The sequence below is a fragment of the Octopus bimaculoides genome, chromosome 6 (genome assembly GCF_001194135.2).
Source record: "Octopus bimaculoides isolate UCB-OBI-ISO-001 chromosome 6, ASM119413v2, whole genome shotgun sequence".
Lineage (NCBI taxonomy): Eukaryota > Metazoa > Mollusca > Cephalopoda > Octopoda > Octopodidae > Octopus > Octopus bimaculoides.
In genome coordinates, this window is record NC_068986.1 from 43956794 (window position 1) to 43974016 (window position 17223).

Here is a 17223-nt window from a genome sequence, read left to right on the forward strand (position 1 = left end):
GAATCAAAAGAACAGTTTTAAATAAAAAATAAAACTACAAAACGAAAACTAAGTACATTAGAATATACAGTAGTAAGCAGAGCACACAGATTATAAAATATAGTTGCTATAATCAAGAAGCACATTTTTCCATTTCGTTTTCCAACACTGGTATGGCTTGGAGAAGTTGATATGACCAGTTATCCGCAGTCATGCCTTCATCTTGCAGATGCACACACACACACACACACACACACACACACACACACCTCTCATTTCATTCACCTTCCACATAAATTTTCTCCTCCACCTACAGAAGTTATAAAATAACTTCAATTTTGAAAAGTTACTAATCTGATACAAATGCTCAAAATAACTTTCTAGTATTGCTTACATAGCTAAGATGTGATTCTTAGCACAAATTAATGGAAGAGTGTGCCAGCTAAACAAATATCTAATCAGCAATAATACTTTATAACTGCCAAGTTATGTCCTACTTCTATTTCTTATACCACAAATAGAATGATCTCTGTTCATTGTACACATTTGAATGCATAGCAGATTCAAAATCAAATCACTGGACAGCCATGCAGATGTCACATTGAGGTCACTGTCATTTCACATGAACATCCAATTAACCAACCAATAAGTGACCAATCAGCCATCATCTGATTAGACTTCCTCGAGCAGGGGTTTTCAAACTTTTTGACTTGCGGACCCCTTTATATTTCAGGCTTTACCCCCTTATAAACGCTTATGAAATTTATACATAAATATTTGCTTAAAATAACATATATTTTTACATTTATTTATTTAACAGTATTTAACAAATAGGTTTATTGTCAATTAAAAGATTTCGATTAAAATCATATAAAATCAAATTGCCCATAAAAAGTATTTGCTGTCCACGGACCCCCTGTGGTCCACGGACCACAGTTTGAAAACCCCTGTCCTAGAGAACCTTCTAATGAGCCTTATAAAAATGTGGATTTCTGATGGTAACCTCAGAATGTTGAGGTAATTGCTCTAACTCCATTATCATCTTTCATTCAATAGCCATGCAGATAGAAGGTACAGATTTTGCCATCATAAATTTAGCACAATTATTTTTCCAGTTGTGATGAGCTAGTTCACAGATTGATATATACCAGCTATTTTGTAGTAGACCCCAGTAGTATGTCTCTACCAGTGTATATAAACTGTTGCTTTTATCTTTCATCCAAAGACCAACATTAAAAACACTATGTGCAGTAAATAAAGCTTATCTGAATTTTTCATGATTGTTGTTAACCATTTTTACATTCAGCCCTAGGATGGCGTTTTCTTTCTCCACAAAAATCAGTGAACCACAACATATGACAAATACATACAAAAGAAACAACAGACTTTAAATTAAGTAAGACTTCATTCAGTAATTCTATACAACTTGTAAGTTGTGTCTTCCCTCTGTCTTATATTACCACTACTACTGTGTTATCCTTGGAGGCGCAATGGTCCAGTGGTTAGGGCAGCGGACTCGTGGTCATAGGATCGCGGTTTCGATTCCCAGACCGGGCGTTGTGAGTGTTTACTGAGCGAAAACACCTAAAGCTCTACAACACTCTGGCAGGGGATGGTGGTGAACCCTGCTGTACTCCTTCACCACAACTTGCACATTAATTTCACAAGCAGGTTGTTCCGTTGATCGGATCAACTGGAACCTTCGACGTCGTAAGCAACAGAGTGCCAACAACAATAACTGTGTTATCCATTCACTGTTTACATTTTAACAAATACGAAAAAATACACTTTGTGAGATAATCAAGATTATTTAATATTTAAGTTTTTGATTCTCAGATATCTTGGAATAATCTTCAACTGTGGCTGGATGTTTATAGGTTTTTATTGGAACAAGGAAATTACAGGTCACCAGGTGCTGGCATAGTCATGTATTTAAGAAGTTTACTTTGAGACAATATGGTTTAGGGTTTGTTCCCACTGTGTGGCACCATGGATGAATGTCTGCAACTACGACCTCAGACTGTAAATGGTACTGTCGGACAAAAATAGTAAGAAGCCTACCATGTATGTACATGTATCTCTGTGTGGGTATGTATGCATGTGCGTTTGTGTCTTCTTGTTTTGGCATTGTTTGCAAGCTGCATAAAAAACGGTGTCACAGCTTACAGTTATCTTCTGAGGAAATATTGTCATTCAGTGGTTCATTGTTAGAAATGCTGGGGGAAATATTACTTTACTTGAAAATGAGTGAGTGTTGGCAACAGGATAAGCATCTAGCTGCAGAAAATTTGCCACAATGAGTTTTGAATAATTCGTACCAATATAGAAAATGAATATTAAAACAATGAGGTAATATTTATCCCCACTTAACCATGGATATTCTATTAGAACAAAATTTACTGCAGTAGTTGCCATCAGAGAAGCATTCACCTTGGATTTTTGGTGCAAAATGTGCTCTTGTTTATATCCCAAATTTGTTCTAAAGTTTGTGCCAATGTGAGACTTTCTTTCATGGCACCTACCACGGTAAAGTTTGTTCTAACAGAACATTCACTTTTAAGTGAGGATAAATGTTACCTCTCAGTATTAATACTGCCTTTGTCATTTATATTCGTTAAAACAATGATGATGACCTCTCTTGATAGTTTCTCCAACAGTCTAACTTGTACAACCTATTTCCAGCAAAGTTCATAGACAGACTTATTATCAAAGGCATTCCAGCTTTAACCATTTTTTTTTCCAGACATAGTGCATTTAGTGTGACATCATCCAATGTGGTAGGGTATGATTTGATGCCTATTTGGCTGCTATCTCTAGCAGATTGAATAATCACATAGAGACAGTGTCCGTTTGTTACTATATGAAGTGAATCACGGAGAAAGTTACTAGTTGACAGATACAAAACGCTGACCCTTCAATCTGTAGTCTTGCACACTCCTATTATAGAGTAATGTTCTTTACAACAACAACGAATTAGTAATCTAGTAGCAGAACCACTCTGTTCTACCATCATCGTCATCATTTATTATCCACTATTCTATGCTTATATGGGTCACATGGAATTTGTTTAGGCAGATTTTCTATGACCAGGTACCATTCCTGTTGCCAACTCTCACCTGTTTCCAAGTAAGGTCACATTGTTTCTATATTGAAAAAATGTTTTTCACAGAAGACTAGGTATAAACAATCTCACTTGTATGAAGATATCAAGACAAGGAGACAGAACATATGCACACGCATACATATACATATTCACATATACAACAGGTTTCTTTCAGCTTCCAATCCACTCACAAAGCTTTCATCAGCCAAAGCTATAGTACAAGACACTTACTCTATGTGCTATGTGGTGGGACTGAACCCAAAACCATGTAGTTGGGAACCAAACATCTTACTACACAGTCACATCTCACTATTTCAATTAATCAAGAAACTTTTGCATACAATATTCAATACATCACCACTAAATTTATAAAAGCAATTTGTTTATTACATTCTTTGAGCAGACATTTTTCATCTGCATAAGAAAAAACATCAAAGATGAAAAAAAAGATTATCTACATTATTTGAAAGATCACTTTTGTACAATGCCAGAATGTCTTGTGAATTTTTCAAGCCAAGGGGTTTTAATCCCAATATTTATAAACTTTATTTAGGCACAGGTGTGGGTGTGTGGTAAGAAGCTCACTTTCCAACCACATGGTTCCAGGTTCAGTTTCACTGCATGGAACCTTGAGCAACTTTTTTTTATTATAGACTCAGACTGACCAAAGCCTTAGGAGTGGATCTGGTAGACAGAAACTGAAAGAAGTCCATCGTATATTTATATATATATATGTATATTATATTTTTCCGGATGAAAATAATTCTTCTGTTTAGGGCATTATTCCCTAGGTTTCCAAGGCTTTTTAATCATACTTTATTTAAGGGATTCCTTTCATTTCCATATGAATTTGTATAAATAAAAATCATAGGAAGAATCAATTTATTAAACGAAGTCCAATAAATATCATCAAATAAATGGAACAGGTTTTGATGCTAATATGGATAGTTTAATTAAATCTAACCAGACAGCTGTTTCTTTCGCAAAAGACCATATACTCTTGAAGAAATGGTATTTCATCAAAAGTAATACACATTATTATATTATGTCATTTAGAACTGATCAGTGGACAATAATTAAATATTTCAATATTTAAAATTAGTACCTTTAGTTTTCTTTTTTGTTATCATATTATACTGATTCTGTTTCCTAACTAATTTATTCCTTTCACTCGCCAAATCAAATTCAAAACTGAAGCTTACAAGATTATCCACTGATGAGTTCCAAATGATATAATATAATGTGTATTACCTTTGTTGAAATAGCTATTCTTCAATTGTATACCTGAAATATGGTCCTTTGCAACAGAAACAGCTGTATGGTTAGATTTAATTAAATTATCCATATTAGCATCAAAGCCTGTTCCATTTATTTGATGACACTTATTGGACTCTGTCTGATAAATTGATTCTTCTAATGATTTTTATTTTATATATATGTGTGTGAGTGTATATATCTGTGTGTGTGTGTGTGTGTGTCTTTGTGTCTGTGTTTGTCCCCCCATCACTACTTGACAACTGGTTTTGGTGTGTTTACGTCCCCCATAACTTAGCAGTACAGTAAAAGAGAATAAGTACTAGGCATAAAATATTAAGTCCTGGGGTTGAATTGTTCAACTAAAATCCTTCAGGGTGGTGCTCCAGTATGGCCACAGTCAAATGACTGAAACAAGTAAAAGAATAAAAGGTTAGCTTTTTTTAAGACAGCATGCCAGACAAAACGCTTAGTGGTGTTTTGTCCGTCTTTACATTCTGAGTTCAAATTCCGCCAAGATCAACTTATCCTTTCAGGATCAATAAAATAAGTACCAGGGGGTCGATGTAATCTACTTATCCCCTCCCCAGAAAATGCTGGCCTTGTGCCAAAATTTGAAACCATTATTTATAGCTTTATCTATTATTTGTCTAGAAAATCCCAAATTCATTTTTGTCACGCATGTCCTACCATCATCTGCATCATCATCATCATCATTTAATGTTTGCTTTCCATGCTGGCATGGGTTAGATGATTTGACAGGAACTGGCTAGGCAGAAGACTGCACCATGCTTCACTGTCCATTTTGGATTGGTTTTTTACAGCTGGATGCCCTTACTAACAACAACCACTCACAGTGGTGTGAGTGTTTTTTACGTGGCACCAGCAGAGACAAGGTCAGTTTTGGCATGGTTTTTTTTTTTTCACAACTGGATACCCTTCCAAATGCCAACCACTTTGCAGTGTGAACTGGATGCTTTTTATGTGACACCAGCACTGGCAGGGTCACCAAGTAGCTTGCAAGACAAAGATCCTTTGAGAGGGGATGTGACATTGGAGGAGGTAATCTTGTGCCAGATGATGAAAGGTTAGATGATGAAAGTTTAGAGGGGTTCCCAACCTGGTCCGTGTGGACTACTAGGTGGTCCACAGGAAAATTCAGATGGTCCGTGGAAAATTTTATGTGGTTCACCTGAAGAATTAACATTTTTCCATACACGCATGTCGCGCAAACGAAATATGCCTCATCACATATGTGTGAGCACATACGAGTGCACTCATTGCTTTTTGGACAATTAGCTATTCAATCATACACAGGCGTGTACCAGACAGGTACAGACATGTACAATCGGATCTACGTTTGCCCACATTAAAAACACACAAAAAACTGTGTTCTCAGCCAGTTAACACGATCATGTTTTCTACCTGACTTTTGAATTGAGCTTACCCAACATATCGTACTATGTCTCTCTAGGTACGTACATTTTTATGCAAGTATTAGTCTAATTGTAATCTGTAGAAATTTTGCTGCCAGTGATATGGAAAAACGTTTCCTTAATTCTCCGTCCACCGACTCAGAAAAAAGATTCTGTAGACGATATCACAAATAATATATCAAATATGGCTTCGTATCCAATGTAGAATATCCTTTTTACCACAGAGAATTATCTGCTCAAAAGTATTAACTAACAACTCAATGAAACCCAGGAAATCGTTGTATCATCTACAAAAATCCATCCTGGTTTATTTGGCAAGCTAAAGGAGTACTTCAAAGAATACCATCACAAAAAAAATGTTTCATCTTCATCACTCAAAAATTTCCTCATCCATACTAATAACCGTTCTGGTCTGCAGGCATCCTATAACATTTCGCTCATGATATCAAAACAGGGTTGCCCACATACCATTGGCGAAGATCTGATTAGGCCCTTCATACTTGAAGCATATAAAGTTGCTAATGTGCCAAACACTGTATCAGTTTTAGCAAGTATTCCACTTTCAAACGACACTGTATCTTCGACCATTTGTGAAATGGCCGAAGATGTCGAATCCATAGTTGTAGAAGACTTGCGACACTGCAGGCAACAAATGTGTTGTGCTTGTACCACAATTTGCGAAAACCTACTCTTTATAAAAACAATACTGAAAAACACGGGAGAGACAACTACACTGCAGTCATGGATTATCTTGCTAAAAATGGCATTGATCCCCTCAACTTCATATCAATATGCACTGACAGAGCACCATCTATGATTGGCAAATCCCAGGGTTTTGTTGCCAGAGGGATAGAATTTAATCCCGTCTTCACAATTCGTTGTGTTCTCCATCAAGAAAATCTGAGAGCAAAAAGAACCAGAAATAATATATTTTCTGAAACCCTAGACTTAATTGCTTCTGCAGTAAAAAAAAATTTAAAGATCTGCTCATCAAGACAGGCATTTTCAAGAAACTTGTAAAGATGAAATGTTCAACCGTCTGTTGTATTCAACAGATATACGCTGGCTATCAATGGGAAGTTGTCTCGGATGTTTTGTGGCACTTTTCGATAAAGTCATAGAGTTTATTCAACAGACTGATCCAGCTATGACAGCATCACTTTCTCAGAAAAACCTGTAATTTTTTATTTACATGAAACCTTTCAAAAACTTAATGATCTCAATATTTTTTTACAAAAGCAAAACATCAACATTGTACAAGCCAGACACTTGATAAGGGCGTTTGTGAATAAACTCATTCTTTGGAAACTTCAAATTGAAAATCAACTTTCTGCAGTTCATGAACTTAAAAACTGTTGTGGTAGATAACAACTTGCACATATATATAATCAGGCATCTATCTTTCCTTCATGAAAACTTCAATATTCGTTTTGAAGATCATTTGGTTTTAAATATCCCAATTTTTGTGGACTCTCTTCACACAATATCTATGAACGATATACTTGTTCAACCAGAATGCATTCAGATAGAGCTATGTAAGGTGACGGTAGATGATAATCTGCACAAATCGTCTGAAAACAACTGGGTTAAGGCTTGGTTGAATCATTCTTACAAATATCCAAAGCTGTTTGAACAAGTCGAGCTTTTTATTATAAATCTCTCGACATCCTACTTGGCTGAAAACAGATTTTCCCTTGTCCTCCACTCATTCACGAAGCAGCGGATGCATTTGAACCTTGATAACAATGCTGATTTGAGAATTTGTTTGAGCCAAAAAGAGTCAAGGATTTCTCAGCTTGTGGATAAAAAGCAAGCCCAAAGGTCTCACCGAAGGTTTCTTTCGTTTTTCACAACGACTTGTTGCTGACATTTTTAAGTTAATTCCAATTTGTTATATTCCCTCAAACATTTACACGACCTTTTGTACTGATCCCAACTTCACTCCTCACATTTTTTGAATTTACCCTTCACATCATCATCATCATCGTTTAACGTCCGCTTTCCATGCTAGCATGGGTTGGACGATTTGACTGAGGACTGATGAAACCGGATGGCAACACCAGGCTCCAATCTAATTTGGCAGAGTTTCTACAGCTGGATGCCCTTCCTAACGCCAACCACTCAGAGAGTGTAGTGGGTGCTTTTACGTGTCACCTGCACGAAAACGGCCACGCTCGAAATGGTGTCTTTTATGTGCCACCCGCACAAGCCAGTCCAGGGGCACTGGCAACGATCTCACTCGAAAATCCTACGGGAGCCAGTCAGGCGGTACTGGCAACGGCCACGCTCAAAATGGTGCATCTCATGTGCCACCCACACAAGAGCCAGTCCAGGGGCACTGGCAACGATCTTACTTGGCTTGCCGGGTCTTCTCACGCACAGCACATTTCCACAGCTTTTTTTCTGAATAAAAGGTTGTGTTTTCTACAACTCAGTAACCTTTTCTATTCGATTCTATCAAATAAAGCTTTCTTGAGAAAACTGGTTTTGTTATTGGTGTTCTCAGTTATTTGTTCTCTGTGAGAACAAAAAAGGAACTTTCATTGCAAAGTGAAAATGATACTAATATTTATGAGTAGCAGTTCTTTTATAATAAATTTAAAATTTGAGGTGGTCCACAAGAAACAATTACTTATTTTGGTGGCCCACAGAAGAAAAAGATTGGGAACCCCTGGGTTAGACTGACAGAGAGAGAGAGAGCGAGAGAGAGAGATAACCTCTGGGTTAGACTGACAGAGAGAGAGAGAGAGAGAGAGAACCCTTGGGTTAGACTGACTGGGAACCCCTGGGTTAGACTGACAGAGAGAGAGAGAGAGAGAATGACTATATTTGTGTTAGCAGGTAAATGAGAATTGTCACCACAGACATTGCTGTCAGCAAGCTGAAGAGCATATTCTGAGATTTCAAGATCAATATAAACAAACACTATGATGTTTTTTATGCTGCTCTGGAGAAATTCAGAGGAATTAGCAGCTAATGTTTACAAGTAAAAAGAGTTACTTTATGCAATGTCATGTTATACTTTTTGGATCTTCTCCAAGGCTGTATGGTAAGAAGCTTCCTTCCCAACCACATGGTTCCAAGTTCAGTCTCACTGCGTGACACATCTTGGGCCTTGTGAGTTAATTTTGAAGACAGAAACTGAAAGAAACTGATGGAAACTGAAAGAAGTGTGTGTATGTCTTTGTGTCTGTTCCATATTACCACTGGTGTTGGTATGTTTATGTCCCTATAATTTAGTGGTTTGACAAAACAGATTGATAGAATAAGTACCAGGCTTTAAAGAAAAAGTACTGGAGTCAATTCATTCAACTAAAAATTCTTCAAGGTGATGCCCAAGCATGACCACAGTCTAATGACTGAAACAGGTAAAAGATAGAAGATAAAACATACATTCCAGGTAAAAAAAAAATTTTGTTTTAATAGTCGCCTGGGTAGTCAAACTTTACTGTAAAAAATCAATTAATTCAACTCTTGTAAATATTCAAAATTTACAAATGAGGAAGGGCATCCAGCTGTAGAAACCATGCCAAATCAGACAGGAGTCTGGTGCAGCCCCTCAACTTACCAGCCCTGGTCAAACCATCCAACCCACGCCAACATGGACAATGGACATTAAAAGATGATGATGACACTTCATAATTTGTGTCTTTGACTGTCATGTACGTCACATGAAAATGGCCCAACTTGAGAAGGATGGGTTTCTGTGGAGCTAACTTGCTGTAGACTTACAGTATACAGTACAATCACCCAGCAACCCACTGAGCATATATAACTTAAACATAAATATATACATAAACTTGCACATTTATATAAACTATGTAATTCTTAGAAAATGTTTATTTTGTCATCAGCAGTGAAAAAATTACTTACTTTGTATTAGGAATGACTTCCCAGCTGACTGGTGAAAAAAGCTGTACACAATATTTTTCTGTCATTGGGTAAACAAACCGATCATCTAAACAATCAAGAAAGGCAAAAATATGATTATAAACAGGAGGAGATGTTACACATATGAAGAAAATCTGCCTCAACAAGTTTCATTTAATTCATGTCAGGACAGTAGAGCAGACATAAAGCAAAACGGATGAAACTTGATACAAATTGCCTTATACCCATAGAGGGGAACTTTTGTTACCGACAATGATGATGATGTAGACTTTCTACATGGATGCATGATCTGCTTCAAATAGCAACCAAGCCTCACTCAAATCACACATTATTTTCTGGAAAAAAGTCTGGATAGTCAAGGCAAGAATATCTTTGATAAAATAGCATCCAAATCATCCTCAAATCCTACTCTACTGTCTTAGCAAAAGACGCATTCAAAATTTAGTCCTGGGTAGCCTTTGATCAAAAGATGGATTAATCAGGACTGACAAAAAGATTTTCATCATCATCATCATCATCATCCTTAAAAGAAGAGAATGAACCATAAATTCAGACATAAGTAGCAGAAGGAAACATAACATACCTCGTTCAATGATTTCAAATTCTCTTTCATCAGTGGTGGTTTTGGGCAGCTTATTAGAGGGTTCTTGAGCACTGCTGACAACAGCATACGTCTACCAAAAAAATATGAAAAGTAAAGAAAACAAATCACAATTGCAAACAAGAAAATAGAGCCAACAGAAATAAAAATTACTATTCTTTTATTCTTTTACTAGCAGGACTCATGGAATTTCCATGAACCGATTAATAGAATGTTGAGTAAATAATAAACTTTTTCAACATATATGTATGTACAAAGATAATGCATTGAAGAAAGGAGTAATTAAGATCTCTACATATATAATACAATGAGATACTTAGGCAGCATATACTAAAATTACATATATTTGTACAGTTTTATTTACAAATAAGTTTAGCTATTAATTCTATCCTTTTTTAACATACAATACTCATAGGCTTGGAAAATAAACAATATATAGAGATACTTGGGAGTGTCCACTACGTGTGCAAAGATTGTCAATGTCAATCAGTCCGTGGTACTCCCCCCTCCTAACATAGAGCCATGCTAGTTTCTTCTGATAGGAATACAGAAAACAATAGATCTATATATGTACAAAACTGTATAATATGTAGCATACTTCTCTCTCTCTGTTATATATACACGGATGCGGATGAAGTGGATAACAGCTAGCCTTCAGCTGCACTTTTGGACCCTGTTGTGTCCACCACTCTAATTGGTTGGTATTGGCGCATTTTTATCTCCTGTTCTATTTCACGCCAGGGTGCAACCCAACCAATCACTGCCTTCAGATAAGGTCGCGTGGGACAGTTTTTCTGAACCCCTGTTTGAGCCGATAGTATCTTATAAATAGCTAACTTTTCACCGTCACGTTTGTCAATCAGCTTTAGACCTTCTGAGGTCTAGCCGCTGACCACAGAGCACAGCCAGTTCCAGGGACAACACAACACAGCACATGGAGAATCGTCACCACTTCATTCAACAGCTTACTGCAAACTCCATCTTCGTCGCCACCTCGTCTTCTTCGCATCAACACCAACGTCTCTACGTACACACCACCAACAGTACTCGCACGGGTTCTCACCTCACTGTTTGTGAATTGCTTCACCATGGTTAACAGCGAGTACAACCTGCGAGACCTCCTGTAACAAGTAACCGGCCGCAGCATTGAATCCTCATCTTCTCGTGCGACAGTATCTTTTCTCGGCTCTGCCTTGCCGCCACAACTTCTTGATACAGCACTTCAACCCCTGTGTTCCTTAACTACGAACTGGTATTTACCATCCTTGTGTCTGGACTTTCTTCTAACGTCCTTATAGACTCTTTTCTATGCTCTGTATTACTTGCACACACATGCATCCATGTTTGTATACACATACACTTTGTTTACACGACGGCCTGCCTATTATTGTGTTTATATGTCGCACTCACACACACAGATATACATGTTGACATATCAATACAACTTTTTCTTAAACCTTCTACTGGTTGTGTCTCTCTTTTCCTTTTGGCACTTATATACATTTATCCTCTTTTCGTGTTTTTCATTTGTATTGACTGTGCGATGCGCTAAAGGAGCCATTCCTCGTCACCATCTCCTGATCGCACGGTCCTTACAAATACATGCCACATATACATAGCTTCCTCTTTTGAAGGATATTCATTTAATAAATAAATATATATATATATATATATATATAGTTTTAGGGAAAAGAACCAAGGTTCATGAACTCATTGATGAAAATCCACTGTCACATATAGAAAAATTAATAATAAAAAGCACAATAAATAAGTATAATATAATACAAAGTAAATATCATAAGATCAAGATAATAAAATGACTACAAGTGTTTCATAACCAATTTTCAAATATAAAGAAATTTAAATCAATTAAAATCGATTAAAACTATCGAAAATCAATTCTATTCAAAAATATAGCTAATCTTCAGGTCAAAATACAACAATAATAATAATAAATGAATGTATCAACCAACAATAAATAACAAAGAATTCATTGAGACAGTTTTTACTATGGCCAGATGCCTTTCTCATCATCAAACTTTGCTTGTTTCCAAATAAGGTAATATTTCTCTATCACTGGATCTGTTTCCATGGATAACTGGCAACAAATGACACTGCTTGTATGATGGTGACACTTGTATACAACTATCACATAATGTCTAGATGTGGCAGAGAAGCTAACTTCTTAACCACACAGCCATGCCTGATATATATAAATGTATTATTTGGTATTGCTAATCAATTTATGGAAAAACAACAAAAACATTTACTGAAGCTGGGACTCAACATAAATTAGAGTGAAATTTATTGATAATATTAGTTTGACTGGGACCTCAGGTTTCGCCTATAATGGCTTTGAATAAGTCATTAGACGTAAAACAAGCAAATGAATATATATATATATTCATTGAGGCTGATCTATTTTTATGGTGAGATGCCCTTATGTTGTCAACCCTTATTCCAAGCAAGGTAATATTTCCCCAATGCCACACATACTTTTCAGGAAAGACAGGAAATGAACAACATCGTTTGTATGAGTAATGCTCATTTAAAACTATCACACAATATCAAGACATAAAAACACAGATATATCTTCAAGTTTTGGGGGCTAACCAGACAGCTACTTCTATGGATGTCACATCATCATCATCATCATTGTCATTATCATCATCATCACCATCATTTAATGACTATTGTCCATGCTGGTATAGATTGGATGGTTTGGCCAGGGCTAGCAAGCTGGAAGGTTGCACCAGTCTGATTTGGCATGCTTTCTACAGCTGGATGCCCTTCCTAACACCAACCACTTCGAGAGTGTAATGGGTGCTTTTACATGCAACTGGCACAAGTACCATTTGCATGACATCAGTATCTGCCACAACTGCAACTTTACTTGGCTTGATTATAATGCCGAGGGTTTCAGTCATTTGTGATTGACTCTATGAGGTCTAACACTCGAAAGGTAAGGTGCTTTTCATGTACCACTGGCATCAGCCACTTTGCCTCCGTGAAGCCCAACGCTCAAAAGGTGCTTTTTACGTGCCACCAGCACACAGGTGCCAGTTACGTGACACCAACATCAGCCACAACGACAATTTCACTTCGCTTGCCAGGTCTTCTCAAGCACAGCATATCACCAAAGGCCTCAGTCACTAGTCATTGCCTCTGTGAGGCCCAAAGCTCGAAGTTCATGCATCACCACCTCATCCCATGTCTTCTTGGGTTTACCTGTACCACGGGTTCCTTCTACAGTTAAAGGTCAGCTCTTCTTTACACAGCTGTCCTCGTCCATATGTATCACATGACCATACCAGCGCAGTCGTCTCTCTGGCACACCACACCTGATGCCTCTTATGCCAAGTATATTTAATGTCAGAAAAAGACACTAGGTCTCTGAGAATCTGTGTAAGGTTTCACAAGTTCCTAAAAAGGCAGCAGGAGACTACTCTCATGTATCTTCACTAAGAAAACTGCCTTCACAGTATTGCCACTACAGCATCACAAGAGTTGGTTCAAACTCAATGGTTGACTTCACAGATACAGAGCTGAACTTACCTTACTTTCAGGATGATAAACAACAAAATAGGGGGTAGATCTTAAAGGCACTTTTCTCACGGGCCATGGTGAATCATAAGTAAGATGGGTAGGCAAAACACATATCCGTAGCTCACCCTAAATCAAAGAAAGAAAAAAATGATTATTTAACTAAAACAACAAATAAGCATTATTTCAGAAAAAACTATTGAACACAGGTGCCAGTTACGTGACACCAACATCAGCGACAACTACAATTTCACTTCGCTTGCCAGGTCTTTCAAATTCAAGCACAAGGCCAGCAATTTGGGTGGAGGGGGTAAGTCGATTACATTGACCCCAGTGCTCAGTTACTACTTATTTTACTGACCTTGAAAGGATAAAAGACCAAGTCAACCCTGGCAGAATTTGAACTCAGAATATAAAGACAGATGAAATGCCGCTAAGTATTTTGCCCAGTGTATTAAATATTCTGACAGCTCGCAGCCTTATTGAACAATAATATTAACCAATATCTATGTCCACTGAATATCATGCTGAACATATTATCTGATTAACATCACTATATTCTTATTTTTTAATTCTCTTAGACGCAGGCTGCATGGTTAAGAAGTTTGCTTTCCAACTATGTTGCTTTGAGTTCAGTCTAACCGCATAGCACTTTAGGCAAATGTCTGCTGCTTTAACACAGGGCTGATCAAAGCCACGTCAGTGAATAGCAAGAAGCCCATCATATATGCGTGTGTGTTTGTATAGACACACAAACAAAACTTCTGTAGAGTTTGTGTCTACCAAATTCACTCACAAGGTCCAGAGATATAGTGGAAGACACTAGCTCAAGGTGTTATGCAGTGGGACTGATCTCAAAACTACATGGTTGTAAATTAGCCTTCTTACCACACAGCCATGCTAACACTTATACCATTATTTTCACACAGATTCTCTATGCTGATCCTTGATTCTCCTCAACAACCTCTCTCATAAGAAATGTTAAGCACTCAACAACAGTTAATCCACTTTTGGCATTGATTCTTGTCCTCAAAAAACTTAGCCACTTCATTAAACCTAGTATTTAATCGGAACAGATTCTCATTAACTTGAGCAATATGTTTTTCACAAAGCTCCTCCAACACCAGAAGGATATCTGGCTTGATTTTCGTGACTCAAAAGAGTAACCAGTGGTAAACATGGTCTACTCAAAGCATGTCCAACCAAAATTTACTCGTTTTGGTCACTGGACTGCAACTATGCTGGAGCACAGCTTTGAAGAGTTTAGTTCAACAAATTGACCCCGGTACTTATTTTTAAGTCTGGTACTTGTTCTATCATTCACTTCTGTCAAACCACTAAGTCACGAGAATGTAAACAAGCCAATACTGATTATCAAGAACTGATGGAGATAAACACAAAGTCATTCATACACACACATACACAGACACTTATGCACATGCTACAGTCTTTCACAGTTTCTTATTTCTTTATTGCCCACAAGGGGCTAAACATAGAGGGGACAAACAAGGACAGACAAAGGGATTAAGTCGATTACATCGACCCCAGTACGTAACTGGTACTTTATTTATCGACCCGGAAAGGATGAAAGGCAAAGTCGACCTCGGCGGAATTTGAACTCAGAACGTAACGACGGGCGAAATACCGCTAAGCACTTTGCCTGGCATGCAAATGTTTCAGCCAGCTCGCCATCTTTCACAGCTTCTGTCTACCAAATTCACTTACAAGAAACTGGTCAGTCTAGGGCTATACTAAAAGACACTGGCACAAAGTGCTGGCCACACAGTGGGACTGAACCTGAAACCACATGGCTGCAAAGCAAGTTTCTTAACTACACAGCCATGCCAGTGCTGAGAACACATTAAACAAATCATGATATACATACATATTAATACATATAATTAATACACATAATTAATACATTTTTAAAATACCCAGACTTACACTTAAAAGTTCCACACTTCAATTATAGTGTTCAAATATGACATGTTGCACCCATTTGTTCTCTGACATTTTTATATAATGACATTGGTACTATTCCAATATCAACTAACAATGAAAATGGTACCAAATTGATTTCAAACACAATTTGGATGTAAGTAAACAAGAAAAAGAAATGAACTTACAGCTTTGTTGAAATATAAGAAACCTTTTGGGCAGTTGATATTATGGAAAGGAGCGAAACATGTAATCGGGCCATCAATGTTCATAGGGTGTATTCGAAGGGAACCCCGAGCAGTCATGATAATCCAGTGGGGATATGCACCGCATATAAAAACCTACAAATAAAATAAATATGTTTTGTGATTAAAACTTTTTGATAGCATATGTAATTGATAAGAAAATAAACTGTTACTGAGTTTTTCAATGTGAGTCACTGAACTTGCTAGAAATAGCAGACAAATTTCTCCCAAACCACACCCTACTATCTTTTTTAAAGAAGGACACATTGGAGAATGTAGTCCAGAGTACACTAGTCAGCGCCCTAAGTCTGCACAAGCGCCACAACTCAGAATTTCCAAAACTATTCACTTTCTTCAGATGTAAACATTATATGCATAACTTAAATAAGAGAAAAATTAAATATGTAAGAACTTCTTTCTCACACAAAGAAGGGGACATCATCAACATTATTATTTTAATGTCCACTTCTTCATGCTCACATGGGTCAGACGAAATTTTGTGGAGGCAGATTTTTTACAGCCAGATACCTTTCTTGTTACCAACTCTCACCAGTTTTTGAGGCATATATTTCCATGATCAGACATGCTTTTCACAGAAGATGGAGAACGAAGGGCACCGCTTCCATGACAGTGACAATCGTCTACAACTATTACGTGATGTCAATGAGACAGTAACACACATACAACACACACACACACACACACATAAGTAATTAAGATTCAGTTGAATTAGGTACTTAAGTTGAAGCACCAAGTCAATCTGGTATTATCCGCACAGCTCGAAGTAAGGTAAATAAAATCAAAATAAGCAATAGGATTTCAAGTAGTAATGCAGTACAATCGTTTCAAGCGGATCCATTTAATTGAACAATGCACTCATTTTTTTCTGCAGTTGAAAGCGCTGCATTTCAATTGATGTAATGATTGCATTATTCAATTAAACTGAGCTGCTTGAAATGGTAGTACTGCATTACTACTTGAAATCCTGTTGCTTCGAAACGCCTAGTTTAGAATAGAGGCAGCTGATGAAGGAAAAGTTTCATAAGTGGCTCGTCTGTTTTCCTATGTGTTCATTCTGTTGTCTGTAAAAAAGTCCGTTTTTTGTGCTTTATGTTCCCGTTCCTTTTCTGACGTCCTGTACCCGGATATGCATCTATATATACATGTAGATGTAGGTATGTACATATATGTGTGTATACATGCATATGCTCATATATCATTTGTATTATATAT

General features: G+C 37.1%; 1 protein-coding gene across 2 annotated transcripts in view; it reads right to left on the reverse strand.

Moving 5' to 3' along the window:
* The window catches only part of LOC106871560 (cleavage and polyadenylation specificity factor subunit 1), a 101418-nt gene that overhangs the window by 30479 nt on the left and 53716 nt on the right, over window positions 1-17223 (reverse strand). For both annotated transcript variants that reach the window (XM_014918065.2, XM_052968705.1), the window contains exons 26-29: window positions 15934-16086; window positions 13820-13936; window positions 10247-10337; window positions 9646-9730 (exon numbers count right to left, since the gene is read on the reverse strand). In XM_014918065.2, coding sequence (XP_014773551.1) covers window positions 9646-9730; window positions 10247-10337; window positions 13820-13936; window positions 15934-16086 — 446 coding nt within the window. The remainder of the gene's footprint in view (window positions 1-9645; window positions 9731-10246; window positions 10338-13819; window positions 13937-15933; window positions 16087-17223) is intronic.